We start from the raw sequence: 18,300 nt of genomic DNA on the forward strand, positions 1-18,300 counted from the left end.
CAACACATATCAACGGCTCATCTATAATCAACGCATATCAACCGTTTTATATCCTCATGACATGAAAGAACAGTACTTTTGATAAATTTTAGGTGCTGATTGTATAGGTAAACCAGCACCAATAAATTTCACATTGTTTTTTAAAATACCTAGCACATATAATATATCATATATGAGGATTAATTAAAAACCTACACATATAATGTCGTAGATGACGGTTTTAAAAAAACAACATCCGTAGAAGAGTTAAGCCCACTAAGAATTTTTTCCCCACTACCCAATCCACTTGTCATTCTCTTCATTCTCCTCTTATCCATCTACATCCATTGAGCAAGTCGCTATCCCCTCCCACACGTTTGCTGCCAAAGTGTTTCTTATTATGGTGATGACGAAGGCGAGAGGAGATAGATGGAGATATGAAGGCCCTAATGACCGTCAAGGCAGTGTTGGGCAACACAGTCAATGCTCTTATTGACTGGAATGTCGACAGTGAGTACTATGCGTGGAGAGGGGTTGCCTACGACAATGTCACCTTCGTCATGTTGTCCCGTAAGTATAGTGGTGTCTATATTTTTGACGTCTCCCATGCGGTCCTCCTTCACATGGCCTTTCTCAATGTTTTTGGATAGTTTAGGTTTCTTTATATTCTTTGGTGTTCTTGATATGATTGTGTGGATATGTGAATTTGGATTTTTACATATTCTTAGACATCAAGCGATCTCGAGGGGGAGGGGGCCAAATGCGGGGTTGCTTAAAGCATTGACTTGTATATCAAGCCAGCTTATTCCTTTTCCATTCATGAAACCGAAACCTATCTAGTTTTATATAGTAGTGTATTATCATCTATACTTCAGCCATAACTCTATGAGGATGTAAGAGGGTAATAAGAGTACAAATAAAAGGTTCATTGTGAAAATGTAAACCATAAATCATAGACAATTTGGATCGTGCAACGTCGATCGAACGTATAGTGATCCACGCCATAAAACGCTTAATAGCATAAAGCGTAAAAACAAGGGCTCTTTTGAAAATATGACACGCCAATACGCCATATCTCTTTTGAAAATATAGCATGCCCTGATAAATATGGCCATCAACAAACACGTGGGTCTCCCAAGTTAGCAGAGAATAATGGACCAGTCTAATACGCGACCGATCGCTCGCGGTCTCTTCAAGCATTACTTTCTTTGCTTTACCCTCCTCTCTCAACTTGTTTACTTTAGGCATATAAACTTTACACGTATAAAATTTAGACATATAAATTTTATACATACAAACTTTATATATACAAACCCTCCATATAAAAATCTTTATACATATAATTTATACATGTAAACTTTATACCTATAAAGTTAAGACATCTATTTATAAAGTTTATACATATATGAAAAACTCTTTATACCTATAAACTTATACATGTAACTTTATACATACAAACTTTATATACATATACACATACATACAAACTCTCCATATGAAAATCTACATATATACAAAATATTATATATACATAAAAATTATAGATATATACTTATTATAGAAAAAAAAATTTATACATATAAATTTATATGTAAACTTTATACCTATAAAGTTAAAACCCCTATTTATAAAGTAAAAAAGCAAAAAAAAATATAAAAAAGATGTCTGTAGCTAAGTTGAGCCGCAACTGCAGTGGGCCGTGTTCCATGGGCCGGCAGCGCTGCGTGCCGCATTAGCCTTTTCAGAGAGGAATAAGTCTACTTGAGATCCCTCAACTTATCGTCCAATCTGTTTTTCGTCCTTGGACCGTAAAACCGGATACAACCGGTCCCTAAATTATCAAAACCGGCGCAAAAGAGGTCCCTCGGCGGTTTTGAAGGCGATTTTGGCTGACTTGGCGCCTACATGGCTAGTTTGACTTGGTCACCGTCCCACGTGGCATTGATATGTCGCTTCCGTGGCAATTATATATCAGAAAAATAGTGGGTCCATCTATCAACTAGACACAAAAAAAATTAAAAATGGTAGGCCCACGTGGGCCCACAGTCAGCTATCAAAAAAAAATAAATATGGTAGGGGAGTAGGAATGACGTGGGCCCCACCATATTTATTTTTTTTGTAGCTGACTGTGAGCCACGTGGGCCTATCATTTTTAAATCATTTTTTGTGTCTAGCTGACAGGTGGATCCACTGTTTTTTTGATATATAATTGCCACGTATGTGTCATATCAATGCCACGTGGGACGGAGATACAGTCAAACCAGCCATGTAGGCACCAAGTCAGCCAAAACCGTCGGGAGACCTCTTTTGCGCCGGGTTTGATAGTTCAGAAACCAGTTGTATTCGGTTTTGTGGTCCAAGGACGAAAAACATACTGAACGATAAGTTGAATGACTTCAAGTGGACTTATTCCTTTCGGAGAATAGTGGGAGCATTTTAGGCCCACGAAAATTTGGCCCAGTAGATTACGCCCATATGTGGCCGAGGTAGCGACCCAAACTGGCCCACTTAAAATCGAGCCCGGTACTGCTCTTTTGCAAACCAACAATTCGGCCCAGTACGCCATCCGGATCTAACCGGCCCATTAGCATATTCCCAAGTTCCGACGCACGAGCGGCCCACCGGACTGGATTGGTTCAGGGGCTCACAGAGAGAGCCACAGTGGTGGTCGGTGAGGGCCCACGTGTCATTGAACACATGTCAACTGCTGACCGCCGGAGGAGCAGGTGGGACCCACTCCCCGGTGACACGTACGCGCGGCCTGAGCGGTTAACCTCCCGGTAGCATCACCTCCCCTCCCCCTCCTCCACCTCGGCAATCTACTCCTCCTCTTCTCCTTCTCGAAGAATCCTCGCCGTCGCCGCCGCCGCCGCCGCCGCCGCCTCCGCCCTCCGCCGCCATGCGCCGCCCGTGGAAGCACCCGACGCCGGCCTCCGTCCGCCACCACGGCGCCGCCGACCTCTGGCTCCGGGAGACCGGCCTCCTCCTACCCCGCCGCTTCGCCCGCCGCGCGGCGGCCTCCGAGGTGTGCGCGCTCCCCCTCCGTCCCTCCCTGCGGTCCGGGATGCTTGCAACGATCCTGTTCCGTCGCGAGCGCGGATCGGGCGATCGGGTTGGTTTTTGGGGTTTGGTCGGAGCTGGATCGAGGCGTGATCGTGCTGTGTCGCCTGTGTGACGCTTGGATGGATGCTTGTGTGGTTGTTGCGGGCGGGTGTTGGGTTAGCTAAAGTGTTTGGGGTTGGATGCGGGAGCTCCGGTGATGGTGCGCGATACGATACGCTTGTTGCTGGGGTGTTTGGGCAAGAGTATTTTGTTGTTGGGATCGTTGTACTGGTTGGTTGTTGTAGATTGCTCACTAGTTTGGCTGAGAGGCTCGAGAGCATTTGTTTGCAGCTGATCGGCTGTGTTGATGGGAGTGGGACTGGCAGTATAAATCTTGAGGACAGGAGCAGCTCATATATAATGCCTTCTACTCCATCCGTTTCATATTATAAGCCGTTTTGGTCCTACTAGATTAGCATCCATATGAATTCAGGGCGAACCAAAGCATTTTATAATATGAAACGGAGGTAATATGATTTTTCAACCTAATGATGGCTGAATTGAACTGCTCGATCTGAACTGCCTGTTAGTACGATCATTTACAAATGGGTAGAACTGATGATTGATGCTAATGTAACTGTTGCCATGTACAGGACCTGGTAATGCGCCTGCAGATTCACAGGAAGCTTAACAGGCATACAGGCTGCGTGAACACGGTAGGCTTCAATGCAGACGGTGACACCCTCATATCGGGGTCTGATGACCAGATGGTCATGCTGTGGAACTGGGACACTGGTGCGGTCAAATTGCAGTTCCACTCAGGTCATAGTGACAATGTATTCCAAGCCCGGTTCATGCCATACACGGATGATCAAACCATTGTCACTTGTGCTGCTGATGGAGAGGTTAATGGGCTTATTGTGTTGTTTTGAACTTTTGATCTATATTATATATTTCAGATAGCATTTTTACCATTCTTGAGGAGGTATCATGAGGTTATTCATGTAAAATTTGGTACCTTCTAGTATCTAAGGTACCAAGAGGTACCAAACTTTACATATAAAACAGTGGTACCTCCTGGTACCTCTTCAAGGATGGTAAAATTGCTCTATTTCAGATGTAACCATATTTTACTACAAGCAGGTGAGACTTGCCAAGGTAGCGGATGGTGGGGATGTACCTACTACATTGCTGGGTGACCATGATGGAAGGGCTCATAAATTGGCTATTGAGCCTGGCAGCCCTTATATTTTTTATAGCTGTGGCGAAGATGGGCTTGTTCAGCATGTATGGATCCACAGCCCTTCTCCTTCCTTCACAAATGCATCATCTCTGCTATGTATAAAATACAAATCAATTTGACTGTGTATAACTAGTCACTTCCCTTCTTGTGCAGTTTGATTTGAGGACAAATACAGCCACAAATTTATTTCTGTGCAGAAACTCTTTGAGTAAATCGGGACTCTCTTCCAGTATCCATCTTAATGCAATTACAATAGATCCAAGGAATCCAAATCTTCTTGCAGTTGGAGGAAGTAATTGTTATGCTCGTGTGTATGACATCCGCAAGTACAAATGGGATGGATCATCTGATTTTGGTTGCCCATCTGACTGCTACTGTCCACCACATCTTATTGACAATTGGTCTGTTGGAATAACAGGGTTAGCGTTCTCTCACCAGAGTGAATTGCTTATATCTTACAATGATGAGAATATTTATCTTTTCTCTAAAAATGGAGGGCTGGGACCTGACCCAAAGTCATCTAACAAGATTGAGGCTAACAAAGGGTCCAAATCAACAATGGTTGCATCCGAAGGGGATGTTGACCAACCTGCACCACCACAGATGTATGCTGGACATCGCAATTGTGAGACCGTCAAGGGTGTGACATTCATCGGGCCAAATCATGAATATGTTGCCAGTGGGTCAGATTGTGGTCGATTATTTATATGGAGAAAGAGAGATGGGAAACTTTTACGAGCAATGGAGGGTGATGAATGTGTTGTAAACTGTATCGAGCCCCATCCGCACACTATGACAATTGCAAGCAGTGGAATTGATAATGATGTAAAGATATGGACTCCCACTGCCACTGAGCGTGCACCGGTGGTAAATGTTGAGGAGGTAACGTTGGAGCACCAGTCTCCCCTTGTCATCTCAACTTTCTTCATCCTATTATGCATTTCTCTATCCTTTATAGTGCTATTTTGATAATTTTTCAATAAATAGATATGCTTGCTATGCCACGCTGAATTGGTACATAATGGCCAGCTGTTTGCAAATAAAATCTAAATATTTTGTCGTCTGCAAGAACCAGGAAAGCAGTTGCAGATCAGTGCATTCGCCCCTCTTGACAATTCACTTAGTTTTTGTTGTTGTTGGGGGCTGTTGATATTGAAAATACCATATATTTGCAACATCCCATATTCATATTAACTACAAAAAATAAAACACCAATATTTTTGCACCGTAGGATCAAGCAAATGTTATATATGATAAAGCTGTCACCTATATTTTTTCCTGAATGTTCTTAGATCTTTACTTAAATGCTGAATTATTGCTGTTTCATACTTTTTTTCCGTCCTTACAGCTTAAGCCTCGTAAAAGAAGAACAAAGCTCTGGGACTTGACTCTACCAGAGCAATTGATCTGGCAAGTCCTGGCATCACGACGCAGACGGGAATCAGCTGGAGATGATTCGTCTGAGGATCTTGAAGGCAGCGCAGGATTGCTTAATCTTGTTCTCCGAGCTGCAGAGAGAGATGTGCTGTCTGATGAGGATGAGGATGAGGATGAAGAAACCTCCGAGGACTCTGGCGACTCTAGTCTCAACTGATCCGTTGCCCAACCCTGGAGGCATTGCTGAATTGTACATACACAGTGATATTTTATCCTGTTTTCATGGACGGTATAACAGCCGCATGCGTGTTTTTTCAGTCGGCGGTGTATGAGAGTGCCAGATTTTCCTGATCTCTCCGTCATGTTATATTGGACATAATGGTATGTAGAAAAACACTACAATGTAAAAATGAAAAGAAAACTCAGATTCTAGTCAAGCACGCCTCTCCACACAAATAAACAGGCCCATGTCAATATGTCATTAGCGTAAGTTCACTTAGGGAGCGTACTGTCGCGACTCGCAAACCTTTGAAGCTCACAGGCAGGCGGTTGATAGCTCAAAGGTCAGTCTCAGATTCAGAGTTTCAGATAGTAACCAGTCCACTAGTCCGTGAAGCCAACTGAATAAGATGTTTTGCCGGGAAAGTATTTTAAACTCTCGACAAATGTTCTGTTGTTCCTCCATGTTCTCCAAATACTTATCAATTTCTTTTTTAAAAAAATCGGCAAGACAGTTTAAAATTCAATCCCAGGTTTTGCCCATAGAAATCTCTAGCTAACCTTTTTGAGTAACCGAACTGCCAACATGCTCACCAACTATTGTTTCTGAGTAACCGAACTGCCAATATGCCCACCAAGTATTTGGTAAACTATGGGCGACTATCATACGACATATACGTGAATAAATCTTTTATAATACACGTGTTCTTAGCGAACTAAAAGCTAAGGCTAGAAAATAAGTTACGATAAAAAATCATCAAATTAGTTTAAAATTTAAGATTAAAAATTATTGAATTATAAGCATAAGCAGAAGTAAATATAGGTGCTAGATGGAAGCTAGGGGATCAAATTATGCAAAGGTATATAAATATATCGATCGGCGGTTCAGTTCAGTTGCCCGCCGCGACGACGGCTACAAGATACCGGTCGCGAATCATTACACGAGATGGCGAGAGCGCGCGCGCGGCGCCAACCTCGCCGCCGCGAGAGCACGCAGAGTCTGATCATTGCGCAGCCATGTGGAATCAAAGTATCGGACACCCCCCCCATTGACCGAATTAATTTTACTCCCGATGGTTTGTTTAGCTGAAGAAAATCGCAATGTCAACCGATGTTTTACCGAACGAAAGAATCAGGCAGAGCCCCAAGAAACGATCGATATATATATGCTGGCCGATGAGCAATGGGGGGCTCGCCATTGGCGGCGACGACGAGCAGCATCGGCAGGCGGCGGAACCACCACCAATGCAGGGCTGCTTCCCTTTCAGGAGCCACCGGCGGCAACCGCTTCGCCACGGAGGAGGAGGCGGTGGCGGTGGCGGAGGCGTGACCGTCGTGTCACGGGGCGACGGCGGCGCCCGCGTCAAGATCGTCGTGGGCGAGGACGAGCTGGGCAGCATCGTCTCCGGCGTCACGCGGAGGCAACTCGCGCGCCGTCGGCAAGCTCCGGGCGCCGGGTCGACGGACATCGTGCAGCAGCAGGCGAGCGGGGTGGCGGACCAAATGGGGCAGCATCAGCGGCGGCGGCGGCCGGAGCCGGAGTCGGAGGGCGGCGCCACCGTGGTCACCCGGCGCGGCGAGTGTCACCACCCGTCATCGCCGGATGGCACACCGGAGGAAGCCAGTGAATTTCTCGTTGATTAATTAATGCGTACTAATCAAGAAGCGTTAATCAGCTTCAGGTTGGGATTATCCATGGCTGCTTTGTTTTCAGGAAGTGCTGCTGCTATGCACTCTTGATGCTCTGCCATCTTCCTTCTCTATATTGTGTTAAGTGTGGTTTCAATTTTTTTTTTTGGGCAAAGGAAAAAAAATCAGATATGAAAACCCTTATGCCCAAATTCCAGCCTGTTTGTTAGTATTTCACTTATGTTTCTTTTCCGGAGGAGTTTTATTTAAAGAATAAAAGGAATTTATTGTTTTTGTTCTTGAGAAGTTTGAGCAATGTTACTTAAATCATAAGGCCCAAAACGAGCCAGCATCACAAGCCCGGCCCACCACTAAAATGTACGTGCAATTCCAAGCCCATCTTAAACAAAAAGTGCCTTGTTGATGCCCATGGGAAAGATCATAACCGGTGACATAAACACAATTCTAGAACTCGCGCAGTTTTGCTTCTATTTATATTTATAAGTCAAAATTAAATTTTAAAACTTTATTTTAAGAGTTGATTTATTATTTCTATAGTAGCTTATTTTATAACATTTATTTTTAAATAACTAATAGCATGCATATAAAAAATATCCATAAATTAATTTTAATTACTAATAACACATAAGAATTATTTTTCTAATAAGCCAAATGGTGGGAGCCTAAGCCTAGCACTATACGTCCACTATTTCACAATACATGTTGCAATTGCAACTTGTCCATCTTGGTCCGAGGAGGTAACAGTATAGGTCCCCAATTTGAGGGAACCCTGGTTCCTGTATGCACTTAAGATAATTGAATATACCACTTGTAAAAGACCAAGTTGTACTTATGTCAGTCTCAATGCATATTTTATAAGAGTTTCATATACATTAAATTGAGGGAGTCATTGATGGAGTTTCATGAGATGAGAGAGGAGTTTTATTCTCATAAAACTCATCTGGCTCAGTTATCTAGTTTACAGTATTTGTAACTATACCATAAAATTGACCTTAGTGATTACTCAATAAAAGCAATATTTCCTCAGAAGCAACTACGTGCAGTTTCCTTTCTTGCTTGCTCCCATAGCTGGCGCCATGGGCAATTTAATTAGTTTAGCTGGCCCAGTGCAGGCCATACATAGTTATGCACTTCTTAATTATTCTAGGTTGTTTCTTCATTAATTCTTTTACAGACTGTTCGTACCTAGGTCATGGAAATGCTACTGTGTAATTATTATTTTTCTCCCTTTTGAGGTGGCTAATTTATTATGTTTATACATGATGTGCACATTTAAATATTCTTATTTTGCTTTGCAAAATGTCTGTCTCCATGGACAACAACCACTTTGCGTGTCCAAGTCCAGTCAAATCGGTTTGGATCGGGCGGTACATTAAACCAGGGTCAACGGATCCAAATGACGCACCTGTTAAAATTTAAGTACGGCCGTGTATTTTCTTTTTGTAATTAGTACTATTTAGAATTTTATTTTTAATAATTATTGCAAATATCCTAGTGATGCTACTTAAATGCAAGGCCTAAATCTAAAGCCCAGACAACTACTGAAAGGGTGATTGTTTGGTCTTATAATTTATAAATAGAATTTTTATATAGATATTCTTAGCGATCTAAAAGCCAAGGCTATAAAATAAACTTCGATGAAAAACTCTAAAATTAACTTCAGAAAAGTTAAAAATTTAATTTTGTTTAGCTTATAAGTATAAAAGTAAGCAACAATATAGGGTGTAAAATGTACATGCAATTCCAATCCCATGATAAGGCAAGTCCCTTCTTGATGCTGATGCCCTCCAGAAAGCCCAAGCCCAGTGACAAAAATCAAATACTGCCAGTACTTCACAAGTCACAACTCAAGTACGTTACAACCTATTCATCTTCTTCTCCTTTCAAAAGAGACACTTATTCACCTTCTTCATAGTCACCATGAGACTGGCGACTGTACCATTTCCCCTTAGTTCCTGTATGCACTTAAGATTATTGAATCTACAAGTAAAGGACCAAGTTGTACTTAGTCATTACACAATAAAAGCAATATTTCCTCAGAAGCAACTGTAATGTACGCATTTCCGTTCCTTGCTAGTTGCTTCCATGTAGGCTGTAGCTGTGGTTGAGCTGGTCCAATTCATAGTTCTGTCCTCCTTAATTATCTGGGTTGTTTCTTCATTGTGTACCTACTACATGGAAATGGACTCTATCGTTTGGCTTTTCCATTAAAAAAATCAAAAGACTATTTATAAATGAAATTTAATTTATCAATAAAAATTTTATATGCGTGTTTTAGCTATATAAAATATAAGACTGAACAATAAAATATAATGGAAAAAAACTAAAATCAACTCTGAAAATTCTAATTTAGTTTATAAGCATAAATATAAGCGAAAAGATATGTTATGATTAAGATAGTGTATGAATTATGGTGTTGGTACAAGTGTTACTTTTTTATTTTATTTATTCACTTATTGATGCGATGTGATGGTATACTGATAAACAGAAGAAATCATGCAAATCATCTAATTTATTAGAGAACTCTATAACATCTCCAATAATTTTGAAAAAGAATAAAGTAGATCAAAAATCTAGCTTGGACATAATATTGGATTTGGGTTGGGTTTGAGATAGTTGGAAGATTTTTTTAATTTTTATAATAACTATTTAATGATACAAATGATGGAATAAAGTTAAAACTGTACTTTACATATGTGAAATAATAAACTTCTCTAAACTTTTTGTAGAAAGCAACATTTAACAGTTCAATAAGCGTATGTACAAAGCCGAAGAAAAAATTGAGAAAAATATGGGAGGAAGAACACAGCCTTGGAGTAGTTTATCCACCTATAAGCCAAGCTCGACTGACCCGACGACTAATCAATATTTTTTGGATTGTATTTCAAGGATCACATAAACGCATGATGAGTTGAGACCCTGAGTCTCGATTGCGATTAGTTAATTGACCCCAAGAAGTCGGCGAACTAGTTTTTTTTTCTAGATCAACCATTGACTTATGTATCTATATGAAAGAAGTTTATATAATGCACCACCATATGTTAGGAACGGCTCTGCAACTACCTAATATAAGATGATTGCGATTATTTCGTAATGAGTTGAATTATTGAACTATTTTTATAGATCCGCCCATAATCTTATATATGATCATTGTGGATTGCAACCATCTGGAATATTGAACAACTTTATACTAATATACACTACCATATGTTAGGAACGGCCCTGCATTCCTGCAACCACTCCATAATTTAGCATTTCATCCGAGTTTCTTGCACTGCAATTTGCATGCCATATGTCCTACCTCTGACCAAAAAAAGGAGATAATCACAGAGCAGTTTGAGGCCATTTTGCTGCTTCTTTTTTCTTCAGATACAACAGCTTGAGACGTCTGCATTGCCACGCAACAGTAGTACGTTGCTCTCTTCTCTGAATATCTATGGCAAACTGCAATTTGCATCCAAGAGTGAACAGTGTCCGGTCTCATCTGTTCGCCATGACGGCGCACGCAATGCACAGGTTCGGATCCCCTGGCCGGGGCGTGCAGATGCAGATTCAATGGAGTCCAGATTTCCGGCTGATCCAGCGACCACACGAAGGAGATGAGACCATGAGAAAATAAAATCAGAATTTGGTTAGGTTTGGTCAGGTCCCAAATGGCAACGCACAGTGCCAGCGTCAGTGTCAGTACTTCACTGGAAATCCATGGCCGCGACGTACTTCCAGCTCGATCGATCGCCTTGAGGTGTAAGCGAAACGAAATAGATGTTCTTTGGGTTTGGGCTAGCTCAACAGCACGTGATGGATGGATGGATGGATGGTCTAGCTTAGCTGAACTGTGCAAATACACTGAACAGAACTGGTTCCTGCATGCGTAGCTGCTCAATCATACATGTCTATGCATGCATAAATGAGGATGTGTGTGTATCATGTGCAAATGGCATAGGTGTTGCAGTTTTCATTAGGTTAAGAAGCGAGAGATATGGAGGTGGACATTACATACCCCTATATCTCTGATAAACCTTCAGGACTGAAGAACTCAACTTTGTTTGTTAGATAAACAAGCAGTTTGACAACTTCTACGGTAGAGGTAACTTTTCTTTTCCTTTTTAACTCCAGAAAACATGTTCAATGGGGTTTCAGAAAATAATACATATCTATCCTATCTGCTCCTTTCGTTTCATAGCGTAAGATATTTCAACATTTCCCAAGTCATCTTTTAAATTTAGACTAAGTTTATAAAAATATTCAATATTAGATTTAATTTAGTATTATAGAAGTTTCTACATTTTACTATATAAACTTGATCAAATATAAAGAAATTTGACTTGGAAAAAAAATCAAACGTCTTACAGTATTTAATGAATAGAGTATATGTCTACCACTCTAATCTTTTCCCTTATTCTTATACTTATAAACCAAAATTTAAATTTGAAGTTGATTTTAGACTTTTCATTATAGTTTATTTTTCAACCTTTAGATCGCTAAGAGCCTAAGAGCACATATATATTCATAAATTATTTTTCGTTCGTAAATATAACTTTTGGCTTTTTCCACATCAAAGGCAAATGATCACCCCTATATCTATACTGATTGGTCACTTATAATAGATTCCCATGTTTACTTTTAAAAATTCCGAGTATTGATCAGGTGGATTATATCATTGTGGCGGTGAATTATACCCAAAAAAATGGGTTAAACAAAACATATCATAGGAGTTATTATGGACTATTTACCTTTTTTCTCTAAAATTCAAAATCAATTAATATGAAGTCGTTGTACTCAATCTTGAACTCTCAATTTAACGCTTTGTTAATTTTGTTCCAAAATTAAAACTTATATGATATTATTTTCTATAATTTAGAAATAAATTCGGAATTAATAAATTAATAGTCATCACGTTATGCTTATCTTTATTTATCAATTTAGCATTTTATTAATTTACGTATAACAATTGATATTAATAATGATCAAGTTGCAACTAACGTGGGCTCTTCATTTTAGTCCAAGCCGCTAATTTCAAACAAAACCAACATATTTAGCATAAAGATTTTATAACTACAATCTATAGAAACATTAACAATGAGCAGTTAGTACGTCTAGTATTTTATTTGAAAAATATAAATGCTACAACCTCCAAACCCATTACATGGAAAATACTAACACATTATGCAGGGGGGAAATAAAATGTTCCATAAGAAAATAACAGCAACAGTGCAAATAGTCCTAGCTTGACGCATACTGCTAGTAAGAGGAGTTACTGTACCTTACGAGCGCCCGATTTCTTTCATATGTCTCCAGTGCAAGCCGCACTTCTAACCCAAAATTTTCGCTTCAATTTATGCTTATAACCCAAAATTTTAATTTTTAAATATTAATAGAGTTGATTTTAAGATTTTTCTTTTTACTAATTTTTTTAGCTTTGGCTCTAAAATAGTTAACGATACATGTAAAATTCTATTCGCAAATTATTTTTCATTTACAACATAAAAAAGTCTTCTAAAGCTGTTTGCAAACCTTTCTAAAAGAGCGCGCGTGTGTGGGGGTATGTTTTCAAAATATTTGTTCTAAAAATACATTTTTGTAAATTTTTAACAAAAAGAAAACATAAAATATTCTCACGCCGCCGGCCATTGCCGATCGCTGCTTAAATAAACGCTCCTCTGTTCCTGCCGGCCGGCCGTCGTCGTCGGAAGCAGAGGCAGGAGAGAACAGAAGGCCGGCCGGCCATGGCGACGTCACGACAGTTTGCACCGCACAATGCGCACGATCGATCGATGCCATCGACGTGGACTACGATCGATCGCCCTAGCTTGACGTGTCACCTGCCGACTAACAGGTAGGTTCGCCATTGATACATGCTATGCTATCAGCTTAAATTAATTAATCTATCATCCATCCATGCGTATGCACAATTAATTATAAATGGATGGTCCATCTCTCCTCTCCTCTCGAGCCATTTGGTTACAGGGCTTAAATGATCTATGGCTTTACTAATTGCGATTATAAAAAAGGCAGCTATATATCTATGTCTGGCACTGCGACCATTGATGATTAGTTGTTTAATTTGTCCGATATGACTTTAATTGCATATATTGACCATGGTTTAATTGGCCATATGCCCATCTTGTTCAACTTGATCTTGGCTTTTCAATTCGTCTGTCACTGTTGCATTATTGCCCATCTCACTGCAATTTGTATAGTTTTAGTAGAGCATATGTTTGCATCCATTGCTCCTGTTGGCAGCTCGATCGTTTCAGTTCGTTATCCATTTCATGTTGATTTTGAGCTTTGACACAGTAACTCACTTTTCGTCTCCATGGGATTTTGAAGATATGGGATAAACTTGGGAATATTCTAACTCTTAAGAAAATATCCCCTCAATACATTGCATGGCATCTAAATAATTAATAAAATATTTTTAAAAAAATATAAAGATATATTAATATTAAATATAGCACTCCACAAACGTACAATTTTAAGTATGGCTTCTACAAATTATAACGAAAATAACAAATAATGTACATTGATCAATAGATGAATCTAGTCATAACCAAAACGTTTTATTATATGAAAGAGAGTAAGTATAGATAAGTCTTTAAAATACTCTAACAAAAGTAAATATTTATTTATTACGTATACATATTTTAATGAAAAATCATAGTCAATGATAAATTTTAAAGTCCGTGTCACTGTCTAAAACATCAAAATTATCAAACTAGAAGTAGTATTTAAAAATGCAGGAAATACTATTTCTTGTTCATGCAAGTTGATTTCACCTTGCAAATCCAATTTAGTCATCCTGCAACCTTATTAAGGCCGCGTTCGGCTAAAGTTAACTTATCTCCTTTGTTTTTCGGGTGCACGCTTCCCTAACTGCTAAACGGTAAATTTTTTGCAAAAAATATTTTTATAGAAAAGTTGTTTTAAAAAATTATATTAATCTATTTTATATTTTTTAATAATTAATGATTAATTAATCATGTACTAATCTATTACTACGTTTTCCGTATCAGGGCTTAAGCGCCTACCAGCCGAACGCGGCCTAAGTAGTCGCGCTAAGATCATGTAACAAGAAAAGTGATTGGCCCATCAAGGTTATTCTTCTTTTTGTTCGATTATTGTTTTCTTAATGCTCAATGTCTATCTCCGGTTATTAATAACAGGTTGTTCGTTCAAGTTAATTACACACCAATTGTCATAAGTATTTGTATCCACATTATTATGTTCATCATTTTTCACACCATGTTCGAAGCCTCCAATCTTGTCATGGGAGTGTAATTTCATACCTTGTTCAGAATATTCGTCGTGCAAGTGTGTCTGAAAATGCTCGTGCCTTTGCTATTATAGCCAAAAGAGATGTTAATAATGGGGCTGACTCCGATACATTTTATTGGTATTTTATTGGTAGTAGAATTTAATCTATACCGTTGATCTATTTTTATCAGACGGCTATGATTAAATTATACTACGTAGAAATTTAAAAGGGTAATATCGTCCTTTTTATTGGGACCTTTATTGCAAAAAAACAAAATTATAAAATGCTGCTAATCAAGTAATTAACAAGTACAAAAATAACATTTTTCTACTGGCAGTATAATTACCAGTAAAATGTACTAGACAGTTGTCCTAATAATGGCTATCCAAACTACAACCAGTTAGATAGCTCGCTAATTTTGGTTGTCTAGGTAAAGACTAAGACCTTTAATTGAGTCAAAAGATATATATACTAAACAGTAAAATCTTGTCACATCAATTTATAATTTTACCGAACCACTATATGCAAGTTTTATTCTTGGATACTTCGAACCTTGAGGAATTTTATGGACCATGGGAGTTTTTAGTTTTCTTAGAGTAAATTTTGGTAACTTTGGGACGTCCAAATTATAACCAATTGTATAATTCACAAATGTAGGTTCCTAGATCAGATTTTAGACCTCTAGTTGAGTCAATAGATCTATAAATTATCAGCACAATGTTATCATAGCAGTTCAGACTTTTACTTTTATTGAACCATTAAATGCAAGTTCCATTCTTGGCCATTTTTGAACCTCGAAAAATAGTAGGTACTTAAGATATAATAAATTTAAAGATCTATGAACCGGCAGTAAAATGTTATCACAGCACTTCAAACTTTTACTGGACCACTAGATGCAAGTTCCATCTTCAAGAAAAAAAAAACTAGATGCAATTTATTTTGTGGATACTATAAACCTTGAGAATTTTTTTTCATTAGGAGATAGAGCAATTTTACAGTACTTGAGAAGTACCAAGAGGTACCACTTTTTCTATGTAAATTTTGGTATTTTTGATACTAGATACCTTCTCAAGTACCGTAAAATCCTCTAGAAGATATTAGGAGGTACCTAATTTTATATATTTTCTCGGGAACCATGGAATTCTATATGAGAAAAATATGATACAGGAACCATGAAATTTTATATGAAAAAATATGATACTTTCTCAGGAACAGTGAAATTGAAACTTAATTCTTTGTCGAGTTATTCGACACTATCGTGCTAGTTTAATCATCTGCTTAAGAGCCCACCAGTTGCCAAACGCCACCAATAATGGCATTATATATATATAAACCAAGGACATCACATTGATTTGTGAAGTTCGCTTATGCTGTTGTTGTCGCTAATACTGCCCTTAATTGCAGGCAGTTGAACTAGCTACACTTGGCTGTCCCAGCATTTCTTCACATCAAATTGGCTCTCCCATTTGGCCATTCCATGCCCACATCAAAACAAGCTTCTGATTGGACCATCAATCATCTTTCCCTCTGAACAAAAGTGAGTGATGCCACCAATATCTGCACTCTCTGCATTTCCTGAAAAATGGCCAGGAACACTTGGCCAATCTCCATCACTCACTCACTCACATTAACATGTCCTTTTCTGATACCATGCCTGGGTCGCAACTAGCTGCAGAAAATGCAGTGCCCTGCTCTTGTGTGGATGGAGATATTTTTTTGCCCGGCGGATGGATGGATCATAACTGAAGGAGGCAGATCTTGCAGCTGAGCAGGAGTTATTGCAATGGCTCTCTCTCTCTCTCTCTCTCTCTCTCTCTCTCTCTCTCTCTCTCTTTAGTCTTTACCTGTGGGCTTCCTTTTCTTTGCTTGTTGGCAATGGCGGTATTGGCAGGAAGGAATGCAGAGCGTGTAGCCTTGTGCTGCTTAGTTTGGGATGTGGCCGGCCATGGCGCCCGGTCGTCAGTGCCCGGCCGTCTCCTTTCTTTTGCGGATTGCTTGGTGTGATCGATGACACCATGCATTTTACAACTAGCACTAACGGCCTCTCGCCATGTATAATAAATGGGACATGTATATATTCTCAAGTCGGTTTGGCTTGGTTACCACTACAGTTCATGAGCTACCCAACGGAGGATTGAATCCCTGCTTAAAGAGTGCTGCCTCTGCTCCATGTTATAGGACTTTCTCGATTTATCGAAATTCACCAACGTATCAATGTATATATTCTATATATGTGTATAAATTCATAAGCAACAAAAAAAATCTAGATAATGCCAAGGAAAAATTATAATATAGAACGGATGGATCGAATATATATTTATACACATGTACACCGTGTGCAGTGGGAACAAGCATTATTCCTTCGCATCATTATTTTAAAATAAATATACATTACATAAAGATAAATGCTGAAATATTAGGGCTTCTTTGAAATATAGGATTAGAGTATCCTATCAACCTAAATCCTATAAATTGGAGAAACAAAAAAAAACTATAGGAATAAACATTTAGTTTGAGCACACTAGACGAGAGAGATATTCACAGAGGAATTTTTTCAAAAGGTTAGACTTCATGTTGAAAATTCTTCAAAACTCCTTTGTTTTAAGGCATTCCTGATAGAAATCTAATCCTTCAAAATTCCATTGTTCCAAAGGAGCCCTAACGTGTGCTCTATTTGTATTCCCAGCATGACCTTCTCTCCCGCTAGGCATGCCTCCCCGATGAGGCGCCCTCACTTCCCGCCACGGTATCCATCCTTATTTCTTGCCACCTCTAGGTCACTTTTATCCCTTGCCCGTCGCTTATCTTGTCTACCATTGGGTAGCTTGATGAAACCATGTTTAGTATGTTTTTTTTTGGCGTAATTAATGGGTCACACATCTTACAGTGCTGCTCTAGTCATAAATATTTCTTATTTAAGATATGATCTGACAAAAAAAAAATTGAAATCTTGATTGTCAATCACTACCTTGTAGGGCTGCTTCTCAAATGTTTAGTTTATAAACATAAAAAAGTGGCATGCATAAATTTGACTTTAAAAGTACAATCACATATAAATGTATTAGATTTTACCACAATATTCTGATGTAAAACTAATGGTAAATGCTTTAAAATTAAAGTGAATTTTTATAAACATCAAATATTCATGACCAGACAGAGTATAACTTTTCAAATCATATGCATCGTGTCTTCTCTCACATCATGAAAGTGAGAGATCTACTAATCAATCAAGCTGGCGAGCTGAGAGCCCCATCCTGCGAGTTGATTACTAGTGCCTTGAGCCTGGTCATGATGTCCAATGAAACTTAAGGCTGCGTTGTGAAAGATAAAACATAAAAGATTGTCTAATTTTTATAATAGCTATTTAATAATATAAATAACACAATTAATTATTACAAAATTAAAAATCAGATAAGATGACGAACTGATTTTTTTAAACATTTAATATTTTAAAAAGTATGTGTGTAAAAGCCGAGAAAAGAATCTAATAAAACAAGTTAGTACGTAGCCTTAGAAAGGACAAATGCTTTCGTAC

The 18,300-nt window shown here is 38.8% G+C and overlaps 1 protein-coding gene across 1 annotated transcript; it reads left to right on the forward strand.

Moving 5' to 3' along the window:
• The first annotated feature begins 2,872 nt into the window (after positions 1-2,872).
• Positions 2,873-6,078, forward strand: LOC102708004 (DDB1- and CUL4-associated factor 8). The gene is made up of 5 exons (XM_040528390.1): positions 2,873-3,004; positions 3,675-3,926; positions 4,165-4,308; positions 4,418-5,146; positions 5,613-6,078. The coding sequence occupies exons 1-5, from the start codon at positions 2,879-2,881 to the stop codon at positions 5,856-5,858; spliced, it is 1,497 nt and encodes a 498-aa protein (XP_040384324.1). The 5' UTR covers positions 2,873-2,878; the 3' UTR covers positions 5,859-6,078.
• The last annotated feature ends 12,222 nt before the right edge of the window (positions 6,079-18,300 follow it).

Source organism: Oryza brachyantha, chromosome 10 (assembly GCF_000231095.2).
Source record: "Oryza brachyantha chromosome 10, ObraRS2, whole genome shotgun sequence".
Taxonomy (NCBI): Eukaryota; Viridiplantae; Streptophyta; class Magnoliopsida; order Poales; family Poaceae; genus Oryza; species Oryza brachyantha.

What these genes read in the sequence shown, in the direction of transcription:
- LOC102708004 (XM_040528390.1), top strand. Translation starts at nt 2,879, where the DNA reads ATGCGCCGCCCGTGGAAGCACCCGACGCCGGCCTCCGTCCGCCACCAC. An exon ending in AAGATGGGCTTGTTCAGCAT is followed by an intron (nt 4,309 to 4,417) that starts GTATGGATCCAC and finishes CTTCTTGTGCAG; the next exon opens with TTTGATTTGAGGACAAATAC. An exon ending in CGGTGGTAAATGTTGAGGAG is followed by an intron (nt 5,147 to 5,612) that starts GTAACGTTGGAG and finishes CCGTCCTTACAG; the next exon opens with CTTAAGCCTCGTAAAAGAAG.